At 39.7% G+C, this 23,126-nt stretch overlaps 1 protein-coding gene across 36 annotated transcripts in view; it reads left to right on the top strand.

The window, feature by feature from the left end:
- Positions 1-23,126, top strand: part of Abi3bp (ABI family member 3 binding protein) — a 230,040-nt gene that overhangs the window by 192,426 nt on the left and 14,488 nt on the right. For all 36 annotated transcript variants that reach the window (XM_052159205.1, XM_052159202.1, XM_052159201.1 and 33 more), the window contains 8 exons: positions 852-917; positions 3,242-3,316; positions 9,877-9,951; positions 11,438-11,557; positions 14,421-14,549; positions 15,091-15,159; positions 17,847-18,056; positions 20,433-20,541. In XM_052159205.1, coding sequence (XP_052015165.1) covers positions 852-917; positions 3,242-3,316; positions 9,877-9,951; positions 11,438-11,557; positions 14,421-14,549; positions 15,091-15,159; positions 17,847-18,056; positions 20,433-20,541 — 853 coding nt within the window. The remainder of the gene's footprint in view (positions 1-851; positions 918-3,241; positions 3,317-9,876; positions 9,952-11,437; positions 11,558-14,420; positions 14,550-15,090; positions 15,160-17,846; positions 18,057-20,432; positions 20,542-23,126) is intronic.

Here is a 23,126-nt window from a genome sequence, read left to right as displayed (position 1 = left end):
CAGGTGCACACACAAGTGCTCTGTCAGCAGTTGATAGACTTCAGGAGCAGCCCATGCATTAAATCCTTAGGACGCACAAATAGTTCTGTATCTTCTCCCAGATCTGCCTCAATGGACACTACATATCGATTCAGCAAGGTTTCATTTCCACTCCTTCATGGGCAGGTGCCATGTATCAGGAGTTAGAATGTTAGTTTTAAGATTTTTCTTGACATTTTTTCTTGGCAGGTGGGACACTGGGTATGTTTTCTTTCATGCCTTTGTATAGCAATCACAGAGAGTGAATATTTATTAATTTCAGAGCTCATAAGCAAAGACATTGATAAAGACTGCATGATATTACTGATTTTCTTAGCTATCTAATTTTTTCCTTTCTTTATCTTTTTCCCCCCTTAAGATTGCTTTCTTTGGAAAAGTAATGTTCCACAGGACAGTAGCTCCTCATTGAGGAGGCTGACTGGCCTTGTAGATGGCTGGCTGGATAGATGGATATGTGGGTAGATGGATGGCTAGGTTATTAAGTATTTATCATGTTAAGCAATCACCTGATAAAATTAATACTTTTGGCAAGCATGTACTAAATGACTGAGTCTTAATATTACAAATGACCTACCTCATTCTGTGTACTTTTGCCTTTCAGCCACAAGTATTTCCATTTATTTTATATCCCTTTTGTATGATCTAGGTAATAAGTAGCTGGCAATTTCAGGATGTTCTTTCTATTCCGATGTGAAGTGTCCTCGTTATTGGTCCCTAGGGTAACTAAGGTCAATTGGCTGGCCTTTCAAGTACTAGCTATTGGGTATGTATGTATATATGTGTATGTATATATAATCTGTCTTCTATTTCAGCACCATACAGATTACACACGACTCCTGTGAGGCCCAGAATACCTGACAGACCACGAGGCAGACCTGGTAAGACAGCTTTTCTTTCTCTGATGACCTATGCAATTAGTAGGCTGAGGAAACTACAGAGGAGAAAAAATTAAATTTCCCCAAGGTAGGAGTGTTGGGAGAGAGGGATCTGGGTCATGTACCATTAAGTTGAAATAAAAGGAACATGGACACTCTGGTCCTTGTGGATACTTGAAGGGCTTAACTCATTGACATGATAAGACTTAAAGGTCTTTTTATGGATGTTAATTAAGATTCAGAGACCTCTCTGGAACTGAACAAGTATAAAAAATATTTTGGTGAGGTTTATTCATAAGTTGCACATACCTTAAAATTTTGTGACAATTTCAAATGTTTTTCTCTTAGAAAAACAAATGGTCTCTCATCCAAGTCAGAGAGGGTTTTCAGTTTCAAAGAGAATAGTTTTTATTTGGTATCTTATGTCATCAAAAGAAACATCTCACCTCTCAAGAATAAAAGTCATGATTCATCCTAGAGCCAAAATTCTGAGTGACCATAACCCAGGAAAATACATTCCAGTCTTCTTTGTTGACATATTATGTTTGTGAGGTAGTTTCATGCACGTTTTTCTTTTTTTTTTAGTAACAGAACAAAGAAACTTGTAAATCAGAACATTTTAAAGCAAAGTAGTAGAAGGCATCTGAGGGTCAGAATAGAGTAGAGGAAGCTGTGGAATCTTCTTTTTTTTATTTTATTTTCTATATTCTTTGTTTACATTCCAAACGCTTTCCCCTTTCCTGGTTCCCCCCTCCCCATCGGTCTCATAAGCCCTCTTCCCTCTGCCCATTTCCCAATCACCTTGCCCATTTCCCTGTCCTGGTACTCCCCTACAATGCCGGATCAACTATTTTCAGAACCAGGGCCCTCTGTTTCCCTCTTCTTGGGTATCATTTGATATGCTAATTGTGTCTGGAGAATTCAGAGCTTCTGGGCTAATTAATATCCACTTATCAGTGATTGCACTCAGCAATTAAAACCAATGAATTGATGAAATTCTTAGGCAAATGGTTGGAACTGGAAAATATCATCCTAAGTGAGGTAACCCAATCACAAAAGAAAACACACAGGGAACCTTCTTACAGGCCTCTGATGCTACCTGATGGTGACATTCTTCGCTTTGGGGTTGGTGGAAGCTAGTAGCCTTCTTAGCTAATACGCCCCTAAGGCCTTATCTGTTAGTTACAGGATGTGCAGAAGTTAGACAAGGGATGGCTAATGGTAGTCCAAAATTAATCAAGCTCTGGACCTGCAATATTCCAACCTCTCCCCATCTTGGTGGTTCAGATCAGCCAGTAACTCTTTGCTGATACAGATTCCTTCCAGGAGTTGTTGTCCACAATTCAAAGGATAAAAATATTTATAAACAACAAAAAGCATAGCTTTGTATTGAGAGATACTTCATACTTACCAAGTCAGAGGGGGATTGTAACGCTACCATTTTGGGAATTTAAGGAAATGCTATGGCACAAGCATTTCAGCACCATATATAACCTCTAACTCCTAAAGGTAATTAGGTAGAAAAAAATCTATTACAAGAAGAAAGTATTTCTATGTGACTTTATGTTATAAAAATCAAGGAGTGTTTAATATGTGACTGATTGAACCTTTCTGTATTGTAGAATACAGAAATAGTAATGGTTGATAATGACTGAGTTCTTACCATATGCTAGGAGGTATGTTTGAGGAAACTGAGGTGCTGAGTGGAATCGGAAATGGAATTAAAAAACAGGCACTCTGGCTTCAGAGCTTATGCATATAACACCCAGTGTTTGGTTTTCTAGAGAACAGGAGAGAGGTTTACATGGTAGGATACTGGCTCAGTGCTCAACAATGGATATATAAAAGACTATTGTAATTAAACAGTGTCTACAGATATCCACAAAAGGATGGCCAACTTATGAGTGGTCTTGACATTAAATACACTTTGGTTTTCACTTGATAAAATGTAGTCCTGATATTCCTTCAGTTCTGCTTTGGAATGTGTCTTATAGCATAGACAGGAAGCAAGGTAAAATATTTTCCACTCAGAATTAGAAATTCCCTTGCTACTTGCTTTTTTTTTTTTTTAAGAACAAATATTGGAGCCCAGTGACCACCCCAACACAGACTGAGATTTTCATTCTTACCTGTGAAAGTTTATGACTTTCATGCCAGAGCATGGTGTCTATATTCTGTATTCTAGACCATGTATTTTTTTGTATGTGAGTAGTTATTACTTTATTGCCTAGCTAAATGACTTTCAGTTCTGTGAGAAGTTTTGTTTTCCTTGGCTGCAATTTTTTAATACAGGATACGTGAACCGTGTATTCCCTGCTTTTTTGTAGCTCTGAACAAAACAACTACAAGACCTGATAAAACCAAATCCAGAGGGATGGCGCATAAAAACGGGGTAGGAACAGGTAATGATCACAAATGTATTTTTCTTTCCTTGGGTCAAAATTAAATGCTGCCAATCTCAGATAATTTTGTTAAATCCACGCATCAATTTCTTTTTGTATACATTTTGGGAAATATTTGGAAAATTAGAATTTAAAGTTTTAACTCATTTCAAAAATCAACTTCAAATATCCCCTAAAACTTTTGGAAAAGAAACTTTCACTTTTTAAATCTAGTTTACTAGATTAGCTATCATATATAAGTCTTGTTTCTCAAAAATAATTCTAGTTAAATATTTATTACAGAATGAAAATAGTAAAAATAATTGTTTTCCGTTATTTCAAATGACTTTCTATGCACAGGTCAGTCTTCATGGTTACTTGGTTTTCCCCTTTATAATTTCCCACAGAGGCCAACACAGCATCTGAAGGGCCTCTATCTGTTAGCATGTGCAGTGTGGAATATAAGAAGAAGCAGACTTAATTCAACACAGTTAACAACTGGTCACTATGACTACAGTCCTATTAAAGTTTATAAACCATTCTGATCACATGAAGCAGTCCTAACTTCCTTAGCGCTAGAGGAATAGGCCTAATAAAAATTCAAATGCAACATATGGGGAGGGGGGAACTTGGAAAGGGGAAATCATTTGGAATGTAAACAAAGAATATAGAAAATACAAAAAAAATCAAATGCCAACTTTTTTATTCCATGGGCAATGGAACTGCTGTGTTCCCTTGAGAAATTTTAATAATATAAATCATGTGTTTACATATGCAAAATGCTGTTAATAGAATTAGGATGTATTTAATGTATATATGCCATGTTTAATTAGCTCCTAGTAGGAAAGAGATGTAATACTTGAAGATAGTCTAAAAATGATTTAGATTCATTTAGTACATGCAGAATGTACTTGAGGAATATGGTATCTGGAATTCTGGAAATTTATTTTTCAGACCAAACGAAAGAGGATTTATAGATTTCTGAGACATCACAGTACCTATTCGAGCCGATTTGTATCAATTTCTTCCCACCCAGAAGTGGGAACTGCATAATTTTTTAGATAGGCATAGATAGTCTGGCTCTAACAAGAGCTATCGTCTCTCAGATCTCCCTGGGAGGAATTTAAATACACAGATTTAATATTCAAATGATTCCTTGGAAGTTGCATAAGTAAAAAATAGAAATTAGGTATTTGCAGAGCAAATAACAACAAAAAATGAAAGTTTCTATGGCCCTATCTGAGAGCTGTTGCCTCTAACATAATTAAACATGATTCTAGGACAGTGAGTATCATCCAAAGAGGGCAAATAGCATTATCATATTATAACTTACCAACAGTATGACTTTCTCTCAAGACCCACTTTTGAACCAATATCTGTCATTATCATCTTGTATACAAAGTTGTCTTTGTAATATCTTACCCAAAATAGTTTGCAGAAAACAAGTAGTTATACCATAAGTTGCTTTTTGTGGTATAACTACTGACAACAAGCTACTACCAAACACAGGTGGAGCAAGTGCCTTTGCCCCATTTCTTGTTTCTTTTCCAATGATCAACCAAATGCATTGACTTGTTCTACATTATGTTGTCAGCCTATTGAGAGCTTCTGTTGAGGATGATCTTGTTGTTTGTCTCAGGTAGTAAGGTCAGCAGACAACATCCATCCATCATCATCTTCAGGGTCAGTCTTAGCTAGATGCTACCTTAAATATTTCTTTTTTTAAACACCATTGTAGATATTTGCTTTGCATTGCACACATTGATTTTTATTTAAGGTTAGAAAGTAGCCTACAGAGGCTGAGGTCTTATTACACTTATTTATTTGTGGGAGGGGTATGCGCATGTCCCTGTACATATAAAGAAATCTGCAGAAGTTAGTCCTCTCTTTCTACAATGTGGTTCTAAAATATAGAACTCAGTTATCCACTGGGCCATCAAACTAGCCCAAGGCTCATAATTTGGATGGGTCCTTATTCTACTATTCTGCTTTTCTTAGTCATTTCTACACATAGGCACATATATACATCACAGTTTGGTTAAGGTGCTCCCCACATTAGAAGTTTTTAAGTTGAAAAGTGATGAGAAACAGTATAGTTTATTGCCTGACTCTTTAAAGAAAAGACTTGTCTGATTTCTCTTGGAAGATGACAACTACTAGGGTGGTTAGCTGCTCAGCCATCACTGTTTGAAGGCTCCTTACATGCCAGGCAAAGTAGAATTCTGAAGCTACCATGGAGCATGTGGTCTTGCAGACTCTGGTATACAGATGATCTCAGACTCCTCTCTATATACTAATGGGGAAACCACACTCTACTGCCCCCACGTGGAGTGTGTCTCACAAAGAAAAAAAACCAGACTCCTCAGGGTGAGATGTGTGTTTTTCTAGAATGTGGCTAACTCTTCCAGGCTGCTTGATTATTACTAAAGAACTTTCAGCTAGGTTTTAACATTTGGAGGCAAAAGCACAGAGAACTGTCTTCCATAATATCACCCCTTTTTGTCAGGGGAGGGGGTGTGTAGAATCACTGATTCATTGAAAATAGATTTCCCTTGATATCATTGGAAATCAACAAGTTTGTTTGTAAAGGTTTGGTTACTATGGTTAGAAATACCCAAAATCATTATTTCATCTTGGATAAGAAATTGCTAAGTGATGAATTACGTAAATCTGTAGACTTCTGGAAAACTCCCATATGGCAATGGTGGGCCACACTGAGGTTACAGTCTTGTTAACTCCAGATCCAACTGCTCTTTAGCATATATATCCATTAATCCTATTTAAGAAAAAAGAATCCAGCCTACAGGCTGGGCTAGATTGCCTGATAGGTAATCCACAAGACTCACTCTCTACAGTATCTTATACTGGCTTACTTTATAGTGTTTTTTTCCTTATTATGATTCTGTGCTCCTTTTAACCTTAAATTGCCCAAGGTCACTGGTTCATCAGAACCTAGGGCTTCACTGCCTGTCTCCAGTTCTCTCCAGTGAGCCCCAGAGCTACTGTTTGGAGGGACCATTCCAATAATTCCAGATAATGGGCTGGATTTCTAGGGCTGATGTGCTATTGACTTGCTGATTTATACCTACAGATATAAATAGACCACCCTGAGGGATGATCACATAGCAGATATCCTGCATATCATATATTTACATTAAGATTTGTAATAGTAGCTATGAAGGAACAATGAAATAATTTTATGGCTGTGAGTCCCCACAACATGGGGAATTGTATTAAAAGGTTGGTCTCAGCATTAGGAAGGTTAAGGATCACTGCTCTAATGCGTTCTTCCTCCCCTTCCTCTCCCTTCTCACATTCCCACTTGCTCAGACTTGTGACCCTCTCTCCCTTTTCTCCATAATCTGCAACTCTCTTTTTGCTTCCAGGCATTTACCTGTGCTCATCCTGGGGTTGGTGGGTCTGCATTTGCCCAATAGGAACTGCTGAGAGCCTGCAACTGTTTTTTGTGAGTGCCACATGATGGTGGCATGGCATGGTTACAGGACAGATGCTTGCTAGTCAAAGTCACTAACTCTCATATAGGGTAGTACTGTAGCCCTCCCAGCAGATGGAATCTATAGGCTATAGTCACTTAGAATCATTGTGAGGAGCAGAAGGGGAAGGAACCAATGGGAGGGCTCAGTGCTTAAAAAAGAGGCTTTGGGGGCTAAGAGCATGTGATTCTGAGTCCCAGCATTGGGCAGCTTGTTGAAACTGGCCTTAGGTTTCCTCATTTGTAGGTCCTGGATATTATATTTCACACAGAAGCTTTGTGAAGTTCAAATCAAGTAATTAGTATGCAGAGTGATTAGACAGTATTAGAAATACTTTATTTTTGAAGGACAAAAATACTTAGAGAAGGGCTTATAAGATCTATTCAAAGAACATACAGTTTACTGGAATTCTAAAGAGTGTGTGTGTGTGTGTGTGTGTGTGTGTCTGTCTGTCTGTCTGTCTGGGTCTTTGTTACCTTTGAAAAATTATGGTAAATCAAACCTCACCAAATGGATGGAAGAATTTTTCTATGTTTATATGTCATTTTCAGAATAATAAGTTGTATGATCTAGTTCCCAGGGAACCAATCACCCCAGGTATACGAACAGCTTTTTTTTTTTTAGAAATATTCAAAGTCTTTCTCCTTCCTCCAAAAATGAACAGGGTCAGGTTCTTCCCAGCAACAACTTTACTCTGCAGTACCAACTCCTGAATAAGTTACGTTTAGTTCCTGTGAAAAATACACCACGACCAAAATGGAATTAAGGAGATATTTCTATTTATTCTTCTAAAGAACTAGATGTTCATAAAGGTGGGGAAGGAATCGAGACCGGACAGAAGCTGAGTGATCACATGTCAACCACGCGCAGGAAACACAAGTAGGACAAGGCTATAAACTCTCAAAACTCCCCTCCCCCAGTGAGGCCCCTTCTTCCACCAAAGCTCTGTGACGTCAAGGTTCCATAACCTTCCCAAAGCAGCGCCACCAAAAGGGACCCTGTGTCCAAATATAAGAGCCAATGAGAAACATTCCCGTTCAAACTACAACAAACAAAACTTTTATCTGTGATCCGTATATCTGCCTGTTCATTAAATGTGTTTAAATAATGCTTTATTTTTTAACCTTCCCTGAGATGTAACTGTAAAACCAGAGTTATTGAATCAGGCATCCGGTTACTGTGGTTGTCATTGTTAATGTTTGAACTGGCACATTAAATATGTTCTCTTATCTTTATAATGCAAACTACCACCAGGCTGTCAGCACATGGATTCTTTCTTAGGATGATGGTTTCTGAAGTGAGAGTCTGTACTTAGATTCTAAAAATGGTTTCTGTTCTTTCTTAATAAAAACTGTCAGAAACAGGAATGGTGGCACAGCCTTTAATCTCCACACTGAGGAGGAGACAGAGGCAAGTAAATAATCTCTAGGTGTTTGAGACCAGCATGGTCTACACAGTGAATTCTAAGTCAGTTAAGACTACATAATGAGACCCTGTCTCAAGAAGGAGGTGGAGGAGGACGAAGAGGAGGAAGGGGAATGAGAAGAAGAAGAAGAAGAAGAAGAAGAAGAAGAAGAAGAAGAAGAAGAAGAAGAAGAAGAAGAAGAAGAAGAAGAAGAAGAAGAAGAGAGAGAGAGGAGGAGGAGGAGGAGGAGGAGGAGGAGGAGGAGGAGGAGGAGGAGGAGGAGGAGGAGGAGGAGGAGGAGGAGGAGGAGGAGGAGGAGGAGGAGGAGGAGGAGGAGGAAGAGGAAAAGAGAAAGGAAATGCACATGTCAGACAGGAAGCATCGCCAACACGGCTGCTTAAAAAAGACCTGAACAAGGATGATACCAGTCAACATGCCCAACATGGAAGGGGAAAATCTCAGAGCCCCAACCATAATGAAAGAGCTACAAGCAACTAAGAAATATTAAAAATGAGATAAATAACCTTCCTCCAGGAAGAGCTACCCCATAATTGGTTATCTAATACCAAAGAATCAGCCCTGAAATCATATACATGCAAGCAATATTAAACAGACTGGGGAGGTATACACATACACATACATGAACATGAACACATATACATATACACACACATACATACACAAATGCAAACACATACATACACACATACACATGTTTGTATATATGAATATATGTATATATACATATATATTTGGCTGTGTGTGTGTGTGTCCTGTATGTGTGTGTAACATAACAACAATCAAAGGGAAAAAAGCCAGAGGTCAAGAATCTGAGAGATCAAGGTGGGGTGGAGAGCATGGGAAGGATTGGAATGAAGAAATGGAAAAATGATATAATCATATTTTAATTTCAAAATAAAATTGTATGAAGCAAAGATAATTTCTTTTCATAAAAAGAAGAGTAACACGAAGCTAAGACGAGTCCTTCTGATCCCCTGCACCCCAGGGAAGCTTCCCCAAGCCTACCCAAGCCTACCCAAGGTGGCCAGAGCAATGGCTTGAAAGCTGCTATGTTTGGGAGAGATGGGAGAGAAAAATATCACACAAAGCAATTTCGAACTGGTTTCCTAAAAACAATAACTCAGTGTTCTATGCCACGCCCGGACTATTTTACAAACCCCAAAGGTAAAGATCAGTGTGCAGCCTCAGTAATCTTAATACACCAGACCTGCACAGGGATGTTTTTAAAAGCCAGTTCAATAAGTATAAACCCAACCACACTGGATTTCTAAGGTTTCTTTATGGGCATTGGAGAATTGGACAAAAATTATCTTTTTAGCCACAAAACGTACTCATAAAGACTGGCAGAAGGTGACAATTTGCCCTTGGTAAAAATCTGTCTGGTGAAGCAATACCTCCCAGGCAGCCAGCGCGGGATTAATGCCATGGGAAATTATGACAAAACCCCAAACCACAGCCCAGCGCCAGCACTACAGAGAAAAACAGAACCAATGGATGCAGAACTTTTAGTATCTTTATGTCTGCATAGTAGAAGACAATAAAAATGGACACAAAAGTACCAGTGTTTATGTAAGAAATGCACCCTCTCCCAGACAACTCTTATCAAGTGCCCATGACAAAGAACGTTTACAATTATGCATGTTGATTATCGTTGTTCCTAGGAACCAAGCCAGCACCTAAGCCACCCAGTACTGGGAGAAATGTGTCAGTGGATGCACATGCCGCAAGAAAACCAGGTAAGGCACACCTTGTGGACCCTCCGGAACCTCAGCTCAAATTTTCCCGGTAACAGCAGTGGCGAAGGATGTTCCCGGTACTTACGTGGCTCCTGTGTGTGAGATCTACATTAGCAGTAGAAGCCATCAGCTGGAGAAACCTTCCAAAAGACCATCATTGGGGAAAGAAAGCATAAATTAAATTCTTTAAAAACCTTTCATAGGGCAGGGGGGATACTGAACTGATGGTTTCTTCCTATACTATTCTGGGGAGCCATCACAGTCAAGTGGTACAAAGCGACTGGGCTTTAGATCATTTTTCTTTTCAAGCTTCGCTCTTGTGTGATTCCTTATAATATGATAATTTGGCCTGAAATGATTTATGTTCCTGTCTTAAGAGTAAGTTGTATGTAATAGACATATGAAGCTGACGATCCAGTCTCTTTACCTTGTAAAAGGATGCGGCGAGAGACACTCTCACGCATTGGTGTTTATATTGCCACGGTCGCCTAAGCGCCTAAGCAGGTGCTCAGACGGGCGCTCCCCTCCTTCTCTCCTATCTTTCCTACAACTTTCTTCCTCGTCTCTCCTCCTAGTAGCCTCAAAAATGGCTTAAAGTGATATGGTATTTTCCTGGGTGGAGAATTCATTGCGATTATTGAAAAATCAACACAATGCAAAGAAAGAAATACATTTTAAAGCTATAACAGCTTAAAGTTTGAGGTACAGTGAGCTATGCCAGACACCATAACTTTTCCAAACATCCCGCAAAATAGACTCTATTAAGCAAACTATAAAAAAAAAAAAAAAAGCTACTTTCCTTTGCCTGCTAAGCAAACAAGGTTTAAAATTGTACCATTTATTGGGCTGGAGCCCAGCATCAGAGGCTGTGGGCGAGTGACCGAAGGGAGTGGTAAAATTGGCTCCTAGTCACGTCCCCTAGCTGGGAACCTTGCACACATCAACATTACAGTTGCTTCAAAGTCACAACATTCCCGATGCTGCCATGAGTGCTATTTGATGTTCTTTGAGAAGTTCAAACATTGTTTAATTATAATTATATATTAGAGTTAGAAGAATAGTGTGAAACACCCACAGAAAGAAAAATTATAGATATGCTAAACAATTCAAAGTCGAAATGATAAATTGATTCATAGGTTCACAACTACAGACAATTGGGAACAACAAAGTTCAACAGTGTTTCTGTTGCATCTCCAAGGGAAAGATGTTGAAGTCTCTATATCTGACCTTCCAAATCATGTTTATCTACATATTTTATCTAAAGTTCCAGGAGATGATTTACATATGCTAATGTGATTCATTATCCATGAATATTTGACTAGTGTAAGTTTAGAGGAATCCCACTATACATTACTTTTCTATATAGGCACTTTTCTATAAAATATGACATGTCTTAGCATCCAACTGCTACTCTGCTGTTTATGAAGGAGCAATTATTTCAAACTGACTTTTTTGTTGTAAGTACTGACTTTATAATATCTCTTAGGCCTAGTCGCAGGGACTCGTCGCCCACCCGTACCACATAGACACACGTCCCCCAGACCTGTGTCTCCACAGAGAAAACCTTTACCACCGAATAATGTCACCGGGAAGCCAGGAAGTGCAGGTATGTTCACTTACCTCTTTTCTCTCTCCACGACTGCATTTTAGTAGCCAACCCAATAAGCTACTGCATGCGTGACAGATGAATGCTTGTGTTGGCCACAAAGACTGGATGCTGTTATCCACAGCTTTGCAGACTGAAATGCTGACTCTGCTTGGGTAGACCGAGAGAAACCATTCCTCCATATCTAGGTCAGTTAGCTACTGAGACACCTGCGTGCTTGGAGCCTAGAGAGAAGGTGCCTTGGCTTTCAATGATGGATGAACTCAGAGCAGAAGTAGGAGATGCTATGCTTTGCAATCCCTCGGAGTGAATGGAAGATATGATATCCCGTCTCTGACTTTGTCTTCCTGCCCTCGGCAGTGTTATGGTGTTAAGGGAAGGCATGTGAGCGGTCAAGCTGCGTCTTACTTCCATGTCTAGGTTCACGTTGACATAGAATGGTCCCACCAGACCTGCATTTTCACACACAGCATCCGTCTTCTATCTCCACAAAACAAAAAATCTTAGCACTGCCCACTGTAATCCGTGTGGTTCTCAGTACATTATCTTTGGTACAACAAAAGAACAACTGGTTTTGTCCTGCTTATATTTTTAATCTTCCTCTCAGAGCTTGTGAGTGCTGTGATGACAGCTCTTGGTGTGTTCTCTCTGACACTCCAGAGCCTGGTTAAGTGCTGAGAATATAGAGGAAATGTGATAGTCACGACTGAATAAATAGATGAATGGAATTAAGAACCAGTGATAACTGGTCCATTCAAAAACAACTTCACTGCCCTCCACTTAGGGACTCTGCTACCAAACTGTGTGTTTCTTCTCCATCCTCCATTTCTACAGCTTAACTTCCTAAACACTGGGTAGGTTGAAACTCCATAAAAGTTTTACAGACAACTATGAAAGGTGATCACGTAGAGGGTTTTTGTGACAGGAGTGATGTCATTTTATAAGCAAGATAATGAGAATGGTTTTAGGATATCTCATGAATCAAGGTCAGTGGTCCTCAACCTGTGGGGTTGAACAACCCCTGAAGGAGTCATCTAAGACCATTGGAAAACAATTGCAAAAACATTACAATTTATAACAGTAGCAAAAGTACAGTTATGAAGTAGCAATGAAAATAATTCTATGATGGGGGGGTCACCACAACATGAAGCTCTGTATTAAATGGTCACAGCATTAGGAAGGTTGAGATCCACTGCTCTAGGATTGTTCCTCCACTAGCTAGAGGAAGCTTTAGCCTCTAGCTTGTACTTCTTGGGCCTTTCTGGGTCAAGGCCCAGTGAGGTCCTTGTGAGGAGACCAGGTTGTTCTCATTAATTGTAATGTGAAACAGCTGTGACTTGAGTGGCACTGTGTTCAGGTCTTCCTGGTGAGTCACGGGCCTGCCTGAGGGTGCTGTGAGAACCCAAGAGACTACCCCTGCAGGAGATTCCCCAGGCGAGGCTACAGTTCACTGGTCCTGCATTTTGGCTTATGATCCCCTGTTCTTCTCTGTCAGAAAGTGTAGCTCTGGCACAGCCTCTCTAGCCGTGAGCCTGAGGAGGAGTTATAAACACATCCCATCTCTAGGATTACCTCAGCTCACAGCTCTCCATGTTCCACCACAAGCCCCTCTAATGAAAATGACTTCACTTCAAAACCTAGCACCTAGTACCTCCAGTGGTAGAGTCCTGCTGATTCAGGAATCCACTGGATGTTCGGGACTACTCGGAGGCTCTGTCACAGTGCTTGTAAACAGTCTCAGTTCCCATATGACACCTACCATTCCTTGCCTAGCTCCAAATCTCTTGAGGCCTCCAAGTCCCACTTTGCTTTTCAGGGTGAAAATGTTACCCCCCCCCCCCATTTCCAGCTGACTCTGTCAACCTGAAAAGCAGAACTTCTCTTGGATTTGCTTGCCATTTTCCTGTGGTCCGTTCCCTCTAGGACCAAGGGCCTGTGTCTGTATGGAAAAAGCAGGGGTCCATCTACCTGACTTAGCCATGATTGCACACTGAACCAAAGTCTGCAAGTCCAGCAGGTATCCCTTGACTGGTAGCCAAAGAAAAACTTTTCCCAAGAGGAATATAAAACCCACTCTATGTTACTCTATTCTACTAAACACTCAAGTCTTGCCTGGACCTTGGGATGAATTCCATTGTAGAGACTGATAAGTAGCTTTAGTGTAAAGGGCTTGGGAACAGCAACTCAGAGGAGCACTGTTCTGGCCCCCAGCATTGTTCTAGGGTTCTCTGTCCTCTTTCTCTTGATGCCTTCTATGCCTGCCAGTTCATCTCTAAGCAAGGTTATGCCATCTCTCTGACTTCTTTCACAGCTGACCAAAAGGCTAGGTTAGCTCATTACTGAGAGGCAAATGTCATCCATTACTTCACCATCAGAAATGTTTTCACAGTCCTTTAACCTTAAAATAACATCCATAGGAATGATACTCAAGTTCTTCCATGATCTACCTTTCCTTGACCCTCCATGCTTAGCGGGGCCTGGGCTATCTCCTCGCTCAACAATCATGTCTTCCTGGTATGATTCACAGACTGAAGCTCTTTTCTCTTCCTACTGATCATTTCATTTATTGGCACTTCTGTGAAGACACTCTTCCCCACTGATACCCACTTCCCCATAGACATAACCACTCCCTCTTTTTGTCCCTTCTGTGACCTTCTGTGGTTCTTTCACAATATCTGTGATGTTTCAAGATTTTTGGCTCAGGCATCTGTCTCTATCGAGAACCAGGTCTTGCTTGCTCTCCAAGCCCAGCTGATAGTGCCAAGCCACATGGTGAAGGGCTTAATAAACATTTACCGAATAAATAAATTTGAAACTTGGTACTGCTCCTACAAAGCCTTACTGCTTTGGTTCTGAATTGCAGGAATCATTTCCTCTGGCCGGGTAACTTCCCCACCCCTGAAGACAACACTCAAACCTATTGGAACAGCCACAGAGAGACCAGGGGAAGAAAAAAAGCAACCAACTGCTCCTGCTTCTGAAGAAGAATTTGGTTAGCATGTTTATTCTCACTAGATGCATTTCTCTGAGATGCTGGCATATTTCAAATTAGGGTGAACAAATTCTTGGTTTGGTGTCCTCTATTTTCATCAATTTTAGGAATAATTGTCTTTTCAGTTTTTGAGTGATCTTTATTGCCAACCTTTTGTTACAGAATATGCTCCTTTCTTTGGTAGACAGAAATGTCAAGTCTTTTTTCTTTTAATAAAAATATAGACTATCCAATGGCCAAATTAATAAATGTAGACTACTACATTACCTGTTATTATAAACTACAGATATTTCAATGTATTAATTAGCATTAGTTTATCATTATAATTTCTAATCCACCATTATTATACTCCAGAACACAATTAAAGACCTTTTTATTTCGGATAAAAGAGTATTATAAGAATAGCAAGGGAAATCAAACTACAAGCAATTTATCTAAGAAGGAATATTAATTATCTTTCATCTCTACTGTTCCTGTCAATGTATTGTGAATTTTTATTTATTTTTCACTACGTTTTTCATTATTTTTTTTTCAATCTCAGGTAATACAACTGACTTTAGTTCAAGTCCCACCAAAGAAACCGATCACCTTGGGAAGCCCAGATTCACAGGTATGGCTGCCTCTGCATTTTGGTTCTCAGAAGGCTTATTCTGTAGGCAGATCAGTCAGGTAGTCCCTCTATAAATATTGTAGGAGCTTGCTACCATATGAATGTCTCATTTATGTGCAAGCCAGCCTCAGGTACACCCTGAGTACCTGCCTTCCATGCTGGGTCAAAGAGTAGCCGTGAGCCAGGAGATGCCATTCTCACCATGATACAAAGAAAAGGAGGCAGGATCCGAATAGTCATATTTTGAGATTATTTTTAGGTGACATTCGCGAGCACACAATGGCCAAAACAGTCACATAGCCAAGCTCCAACCAATACATGGGAGAGCATGACCCCTTTTCATGGATACTGCAAACCCACTTTCTGTCCTTGTATTGTTGACATTTCCCATGGTATTGATAAGAGCTCTGGTTTCTCCACCCTCACCAGAACTTGGTATAGTTAGTATAAAAATGCCATTTCCCTTTTAGCTGGTGTGAAGTAGTATATAATTGTGTTTTTAATTTGACTCTTCTGGTCTACCCTAAGAAAATTCCACAGTCTTGGGTGTGGCTTCCATAATGTAAATTTATTTTTCTCACAATTCTGTAGGCAAGGAATGGCCTGGCTCCTTGCCCTGCAGGTGGCTTCCTGCCCATTGTATGGTCACATGACCTGCACACTGTGCCTGTGAGTCCCTTCTGTCCACTAAGAACTCCAGGCTGATTAGGATAACACTCTTACTTAGGATTTTATCAGTCTCTTTCTTTCTATATTTAAGTCCTTCGAGGTGAGGTGCAGGCTTAAATTATTTTCGATTGTAATAAATTACTGATTGACAGATCTTTGGATTCATTCTGCAAGGCATTGCCTATTTCCACTGGACGTTTTCGCTCTGAAATCTGATGACTGGATACTCACATATCCAGTCATGCTGTCTCTAAATTACATCCTTTCTTCACCTTTTACTTTTACCATAATTTAATCTCTTTTTATTTCCACTGTATTTTTTAGACATCATACTATTGGGTCTTACTTTTCTTATCTAATCTGACAATTGCAGTTTTTTTGTTTCTAGTTTATGGAAGATTTCAAATTATTATTGATACTTTTAGGTGTAAATTTTCATCTTGCTAGTTGTTTTATATATATATTCTTTGCTTCCTCTTTTTTCTTTTGTATTCTTCTTAGAGTTTATGATTCCGCTTTCTGTGCCTCCTCCCTCGTGCCTCCTTGTTTCAGCTGTCCTGTGTCCTGTGGGGATTGCCGGTGTGAGCCTCAACTTCTCCCCATCTGCCTTCAGTGACAGTGAAGGGCCTCACACTTAACACACCTATGCTTCTGCAGCTCCTTTCTTTCCTCGTAGCTTTGTGCCATCACTGCTAAGAACCATTACACAAATTTGTTTTCATTTTTTTAAAGTACAATAACATTTAGACTTGGATGAAAATATTGTTTATAGGCATCCATCCACATGGTTACTGTCTCACACCTCCTAGCCTTCTGTGGGAGGTGGGGCCGTTCCATCCAATGAAACTTTTCCTTCAACTACTGCCTTACAGTATCGGTTTGCTTTTATTTTTTAAAGCAAGCATTGTGCCATTTTTAAAAAAGTATTTTCACTGGTTATTAGTTCTACATTGAACATATGACCCCATTGTGGGTATTTTTTTGCATTCTCCCCAATGAGAGACCTTCTTTTATCAGTCTACACATTGTCTCTCTCTACTTTTAATATTGTCTCTTTTCCATTGGTTTTGGGGAGGTTATGACTAGTACAGGTATCTTCATATTTATTGCTCTTAAAGGTGTTTTGATTTTTGCTCTTTGAAGTTGTGATTTAGATGCTTAGGTCATTTGAGGTCTTTCCCCTCCCCTGTCAGGTACTTGAATTATGTTCATATGAGGACTCATTAGTGTTCCCCAAAGCTCCCAATCCCCATTATCCACTCATTCTCTCTCCCTCTCTCCCTCCATCTATCCCCTCCTCTGTGTGTGTGTGTGTGTGTATGTGTGTGTGTGTCTGTCTGTCTGTCTGTCTGCCTGCCTGCCTGCCTGCCTGCCTGCCTGTCATGTGCTATGTCTGTAAGGTCACCCACCATCTTCCATCTTTTAGTCTCTTGTGCACTGGTTTACATCTTATATACAGTTTTCATCTCTAGAATTTGAGTCATTTTTCTTTCCTTTCATGGGCCATTTTTATATTGCCATGTTTTTCTTGTGTAATATTCTAGCCCCTGTGCAAGTTCTAGGTTGGTTTCAAAGGACTGATTTTTCTCACCATGGACAATATTTTCTTGTTGGGTGTTGGATGTTTCATTCCTGAAATACTCTTGAGTTTTATTCTGTGGTACAATTGATTATTCAGAACTGCCTGGTCCTTGTGGGTCTGCCTTTGTTCAGAATGTTTAGTGTGGCACCCATTCCTACTGTCTGAGACTCACTACCTACACATTATGAGGTAGGAGCCAACTCTGAAAAGTAAACCAATATCCAACGAGATCAACACTAAATACATCTATAAGTACAGTATCTCTATCAGATACTCCAGAGATAAGAATCTTGTTTTTAAGTCATCCTCAGTACTATTTTCAAATGCCATATCAGGATGTGGACACCAAAGCCTTCAAATAGATACAAGGTTACCTCCTGTCTTCTTCACAAGCTTCCAATGCTAACTGTCAGAGTCTTCTTTTTCCTACTCATAGGTCCCCATGTGCGATATATCCCAAAGCCTGACAACAAGCCCTGTTCCATCACTGACTCGGTCAGACGGTTCCCTACAGAGGAAGCCATAGAGGGCAATGCCACCAGCCCACCACAGAACCCACCCACCAACCTCACTGTGGTCACTGTCGAAGGCTGCCCCTCATTTGTCATCTTGGACTGGGAAAAACCTCTAAATGACACTGTCACTGGTAAGACTGTAGCACTAGGATGTGATATTTTTTAGGAAGCTTTGACGACATGGTACCAGGACAGAGTGGGTCAAATTGTGACACAAAAATCATATCTAAGGAAAAGTGAAGTTCTGTTGTCTAATACGTCACAGGTGGATAAAGGCCTTGGCCTTCATGATGGGTTCCCAGTTAACTGAGGACTTTAAAGTCGTGTTCCTTCCTTCCCTCTCAGAATCCCTTGCACAGCTTAAAAATCTAGTCTTACGATTTCACCAAGAAAATCACATAAAGTGTGTGAAGACTAACAGTACTAATAATATTTAAAATAGCTTTCTTTTCACCAGCCCAGTTTCTAAACTGGCTGAGAACTTCCAAACAGGCTAACAATGATTTCAACTAACTTTGCAGAAATTGAAAATAAAATAAAAACTTAAAAATAAAAAGTCCCTCACTTCCAGGCAACTTGTTACTTAAACTAAGGAAATTTTTAATTGTGCTACACCAACCTAATTCTTGGTAGAAATAAGAGACTTGGAGACATTTTTCAAATTTGTTATAATTTGTTTGGTACCCCTTGATTTGACATATAGAAAAGGAGAGTCAAATAAGAAAGGAGAGGATTAATGTCTGGGATTGCCAAAGGACATCGTTCTTAGTCAGTCTGAGTCTCTGAAAAACTGTTGCTGGGCCCCTGGTGCAGAGAATAGAAGGGTAGGGAAAGCATCTGTCTGGAGTAGACAGGAGTATTATGGAGGGCCAGGGTGTGGGTGAAGAGGCTCAGAATCTTCAAAAAAATATTTTCTACTGAGGTTAATGGGGAAAAAAGCAATAATTTTTCCTACAAAAACCATGTAATCTGAGCAACTTCCCATATAAATATTGCCTGTGCTGAATTGTCATATTACATCCATTTCCTGTCTTATGAAAAGACAGCCTCTGTTTTGAGAAAGAGTGCATCCCCACCAGCATTCCTAGGAATCTGACTAGTCCTGCTTATTCCTTTAGGGTTGGGCAAGTAGATACTGCTATTTTAGTTCCTAAAAACCAATCAGCTGTCAGATTATCCATATATATTTAAATATCCAAAACTCTGACTATACACTTGCAGATAATGAGTTCTAGTTTTCTGAAACAAAATTGCTACTAAGTTGGAATTATTTAATCTGATATGCCTAGTTATCTAGTACATCTTCACTTGGATAATTTTATCTTGGATAAAAATTAAAATAGTATGATTTCCCTTTCTGGATCTGTAACAATTATTTAAGTTGTATAAATTTTTTAATTTGAATGAGTCATGAGTACATTAAACTTTACTTACCTAACCGTTTCCATAATTATTTTCTTACTAGATGCTAATGAGCCACTTGGAGTCTTTCAAAATTAAAATTTTCATGTCCAAGGATTGCATTTAATTCTTTAGCTATATTCCACATTTAGGCATTGTTCTCTTGGTCTATATTAAAATCAGAACATCTCTCCTAATGATGTGCTCCACAGATGTCATTTTAATTCTAGTGTTACAAAACTATGGATTACCTACTAGCTACCTGCTCAGCTAATGCCAACTAATCCCACATGAGGGAAACACGTTAACATGTCATCAGATTGTCTTATTCTAAAGGCCTTTCCCTGTTGATGTGTGAACCCTGTAAGTCCATAGAAACATGCCTTTAAGGGAAATTTACTCAGACATTAAGGTTATGGCTTTTATTTAATACAACGGAGACTATCCAGGGAACATAGTTAAAATAAGCAGTAGGTTCAAAATCCAATTTTACAACTCCAAACAGTTGCTGCTTACACAGCTTTAAGGTCAATTTGTTGTAGCTGGACACCATACTCCATGCCCTTCCCCCCAAACAAGAAGATAGTAAGAAACATGTCTTCCATTCAGGCACTGTTCCTCATACTGTGCTTTCCATAGACTGACTGGCCTTCTACCATTGGCAAACCTTAAGCTCCCTCTTCAAAGCAGTGGTCATCACTCTTCACCAGTCCTCAGGCCTTCTTCCACATTGATACAGCATGAATGGTCACTGTGCCATTCCCCACATGCTTTGAGAACTTCTGCCATCTGGTGACTGACATTTGCTAAAAGATGAGATGATGATGTCTAGGGGCTAGAGAATGGCTGAGCGGCCAACAGCACTTCTCTTTCTTTCGCCACACATGGCTTTGGTTTACAGTGCCCATGCTGGGCAGCTCACAGTTACCAGTAACTACAGCTCCGGGAGATCCAGTACCATCTCCTAGATTCCACAAGGCCCTGCATTCAAATGTGCACCTCACCCCTGCATCCGAAACACACACAGACATAGAGACTCAAAAGGTTTTTAAAATTGTGTTCCTGGAACTACAGTCAATATGGCACATGTTTTCTTTCATCTTCAGAATATGAAGTCATATCCAGAGAAAATGGGTCGTTCAGTGGGAAGAACAAGTCCATTCAAATTACAAATCAAACATTTTCTACAGTAGAAAATCTGAAGCCAGATACAAGGTAAGGCCCAATGCTATTCCAGATGAATTCTGAGAGTGCTGAAACTGTAGTCACAGCGAAAGGACAATGCCTTAAAGGGGGGTCTTATTTTAATTCTGGATTTCTTTAACATAATTCTGAATACCTCATATCACATTTTCAAATTATTCTCATTAGGGATAGAAGGGCGAATAAGATGGCCTTATAAATTAACAGAACAAATGGCTACATAAAAATAGGCCATTAATTGCAAATATTGATTTTAAATATGAAAATTTAGAAAAATCTGTGAACTAGTATAAATGGAGTATGCACAGCAGAAATTAACTTGATGCTTTGACTCTGATGCCAGAAAGGGGGAAACAAAGAATGTGAACTCCTTGACAAAACATAAAGATTTTATTTAAAATAGCTACCTACTGGCCCCAGGTTGTATTAGTTACTGTTCTATTGCTGTGATGAAATAACATGATCAAAGCAACTTATAAAAGTATTTCATTGGGGGCTTGCTTCCCATTCCAGAGGGTGAGTTCATGGTCATCATGGGGGGAAGCAGGGCAGCAGGCAGGCATGCTACTGGTGCAGGAGCTGAGAGTTTATATCTTAACGGCAAGATAGAGGCACAGAGAGTAGAAGACTGGGAAACCTCAAGTCCCACGCCCCAGTGACACACCTCCCCCCATAAGGCCATGCTTCTCCCACAAGGCCACACCTCTTAATCCTTTCTAAGCTAGTCCACTAATTAGGGTCCAAATATTCAAATAGGTGAGACTTTGGGGAGGCCATTCTCATTCAACGACCACATAGGTACAGCATCTCTTTGCTTTGGAGACTTTACACTGAAAAGGAGAATAGAATTTTGGTAACCCATTGCATGCTTTATGGTTCATACATTAACATGAGACTATTGATATTTCAGTATAGTTTTATGATTTCTTTTTAGTCTAAAATATCTTATCAATCCATTTTATTACCGAAAGAAAAAGGCCCTTGGACATTTCTGATTAGTTTCTAGAAGTTCCTAGACTGCCTTTGCCTCCTAAGCGTCCAATCTTAACCCCCTCTATTATCTCCTTGCTGTGGAGAGTATGGGTAGTGACGTGAGAATGAGCCTGTGTGGATTCTGGCTGTAGGGATATTCTTCCAATCATTTTAGAAGAAAATAAACAGCTAGTTAATTGAAGTTAACTATGTATAATCTTTAGGCCTACTGTAGAAAAAAATATGTTTCTTCCACAAATATGACTTTTAAAGTGCTCTATTTTGAAATATAACATGGAACATTTTTCCACTTTTAATAATCATGAAAGGTTTAAGTTAGGTAAAATAAGCATATTTTTCAGTTAAAGCCCAGGCGATCTTGATTCTGTTTCCTTAGCAAGATTGGGAGAAAGAAAACCCATTTTTTTTTAACCATAATATATTTTAAGGAAAGAATAAAAAAACATTTCATTGGATCTTTTTAGTAGGTAGGTCTATGCTTGTAAAACGTTCTCGGGTTCCCTGCTTTCTTTCCATCTAATAATGTGAGTGGTGCTGCACACTATCTTCATGGAAAGGCATCTGCTTGTAAACGTACACTGTGTTCCTTTTCCGAGTCAAGCTGCCCTCATGACTCTCACGGTGCACCTATTAGCTCATGATCTAAATGTAGAACAGTTTTTCCAGGGACATCTGAAGCCCAATTTTGTTGGCTGGGGCTACAAATGGGAATCAATGTGGTGTCTGGCTGTGAGCTCAAGACTGTCAGGAAGGTTAATCAGTTAAGTGTTCTACACAGCCTGGCCAGAGGTCTGGAAGTGGCCTATGGAAGTGCTGATGTGGTCAAGCAACAACATTCCACAAAGCCTGGGAAAGGGAAGGAGGTGTGAGTTTGAACAGGGCTTGAAGGACAACTAGAAAAGCATCTCATGGTAATGGTGGTAGGGGAGTGTCGCCGAGAATACAGCACTGAGAATATAGGGCAGTACTTGTCAGTGGACAGAAACAAACTCAATTGTACTTTAGAATTTCCCCCAGGGTTTCTTATTAGAATAACTACAAGTGATTTTGGAATGATTTACTGTGTTACACTATGTATTTTGGTCATTTTTCTACTATTTCACTTGATTTTTAGAATGTGAAATCTGAAAACTGGGAATATCTAGCAGTTAGTGTATATACATCCCATGGGTGGAGTAGAGGTCAGTGTTGAAGAGTGAACCAGAGAGGAAGTATCAAGGGGAAGATTAAATACATATGTATGAAGATTAAAGACTGCTTTGGGTTAGAAATTCTAAATGCCGCTCATTATTCTGGAGGCTAAGTAACATTGGACCACACACTTGTTCTTTCACATGATGCTCTAGTCTTCTTGTTTTTAATTACATAACCATGTTTCAAGCTCCTATGTAGAAGCTCAATTTTTTAATTTGCCATAGTGGGACAGGCAACAGCTGGTTGGAAAACCAGCTTGTTGATTGGAAAAATGTGCCAGCAGTGGGACTACCAGTTCTGCTGATGAGGCAGCTTTACTCCATACCTGGTGTCGGATGTTCCTATCTCTGGACTGGAACCTCATGCTCACAGCCTGCTGCTGCAAGGTGATGGTCTCACATGTGCACAGG

This window comes from Apodemus sylvaticus, chromosome 15 (assembly GCF_947179515.1).
Source record: "Apodemus sylvaticus chromosome 15, mApoSyl1.1, whole genome shotgun sequence".
NCBI classification, from domain to species: domain Eukaryota; kingdom Metazoa; phylum Chordata; class Mammalia; order Rodentia; family Muridae; genus Apodemus; species Apodemus sylvaticus.
Note: the sequence above shows the minus strand (reverse complement) of the source record. Positions and strands in the feature narration are given on the sequence as shown.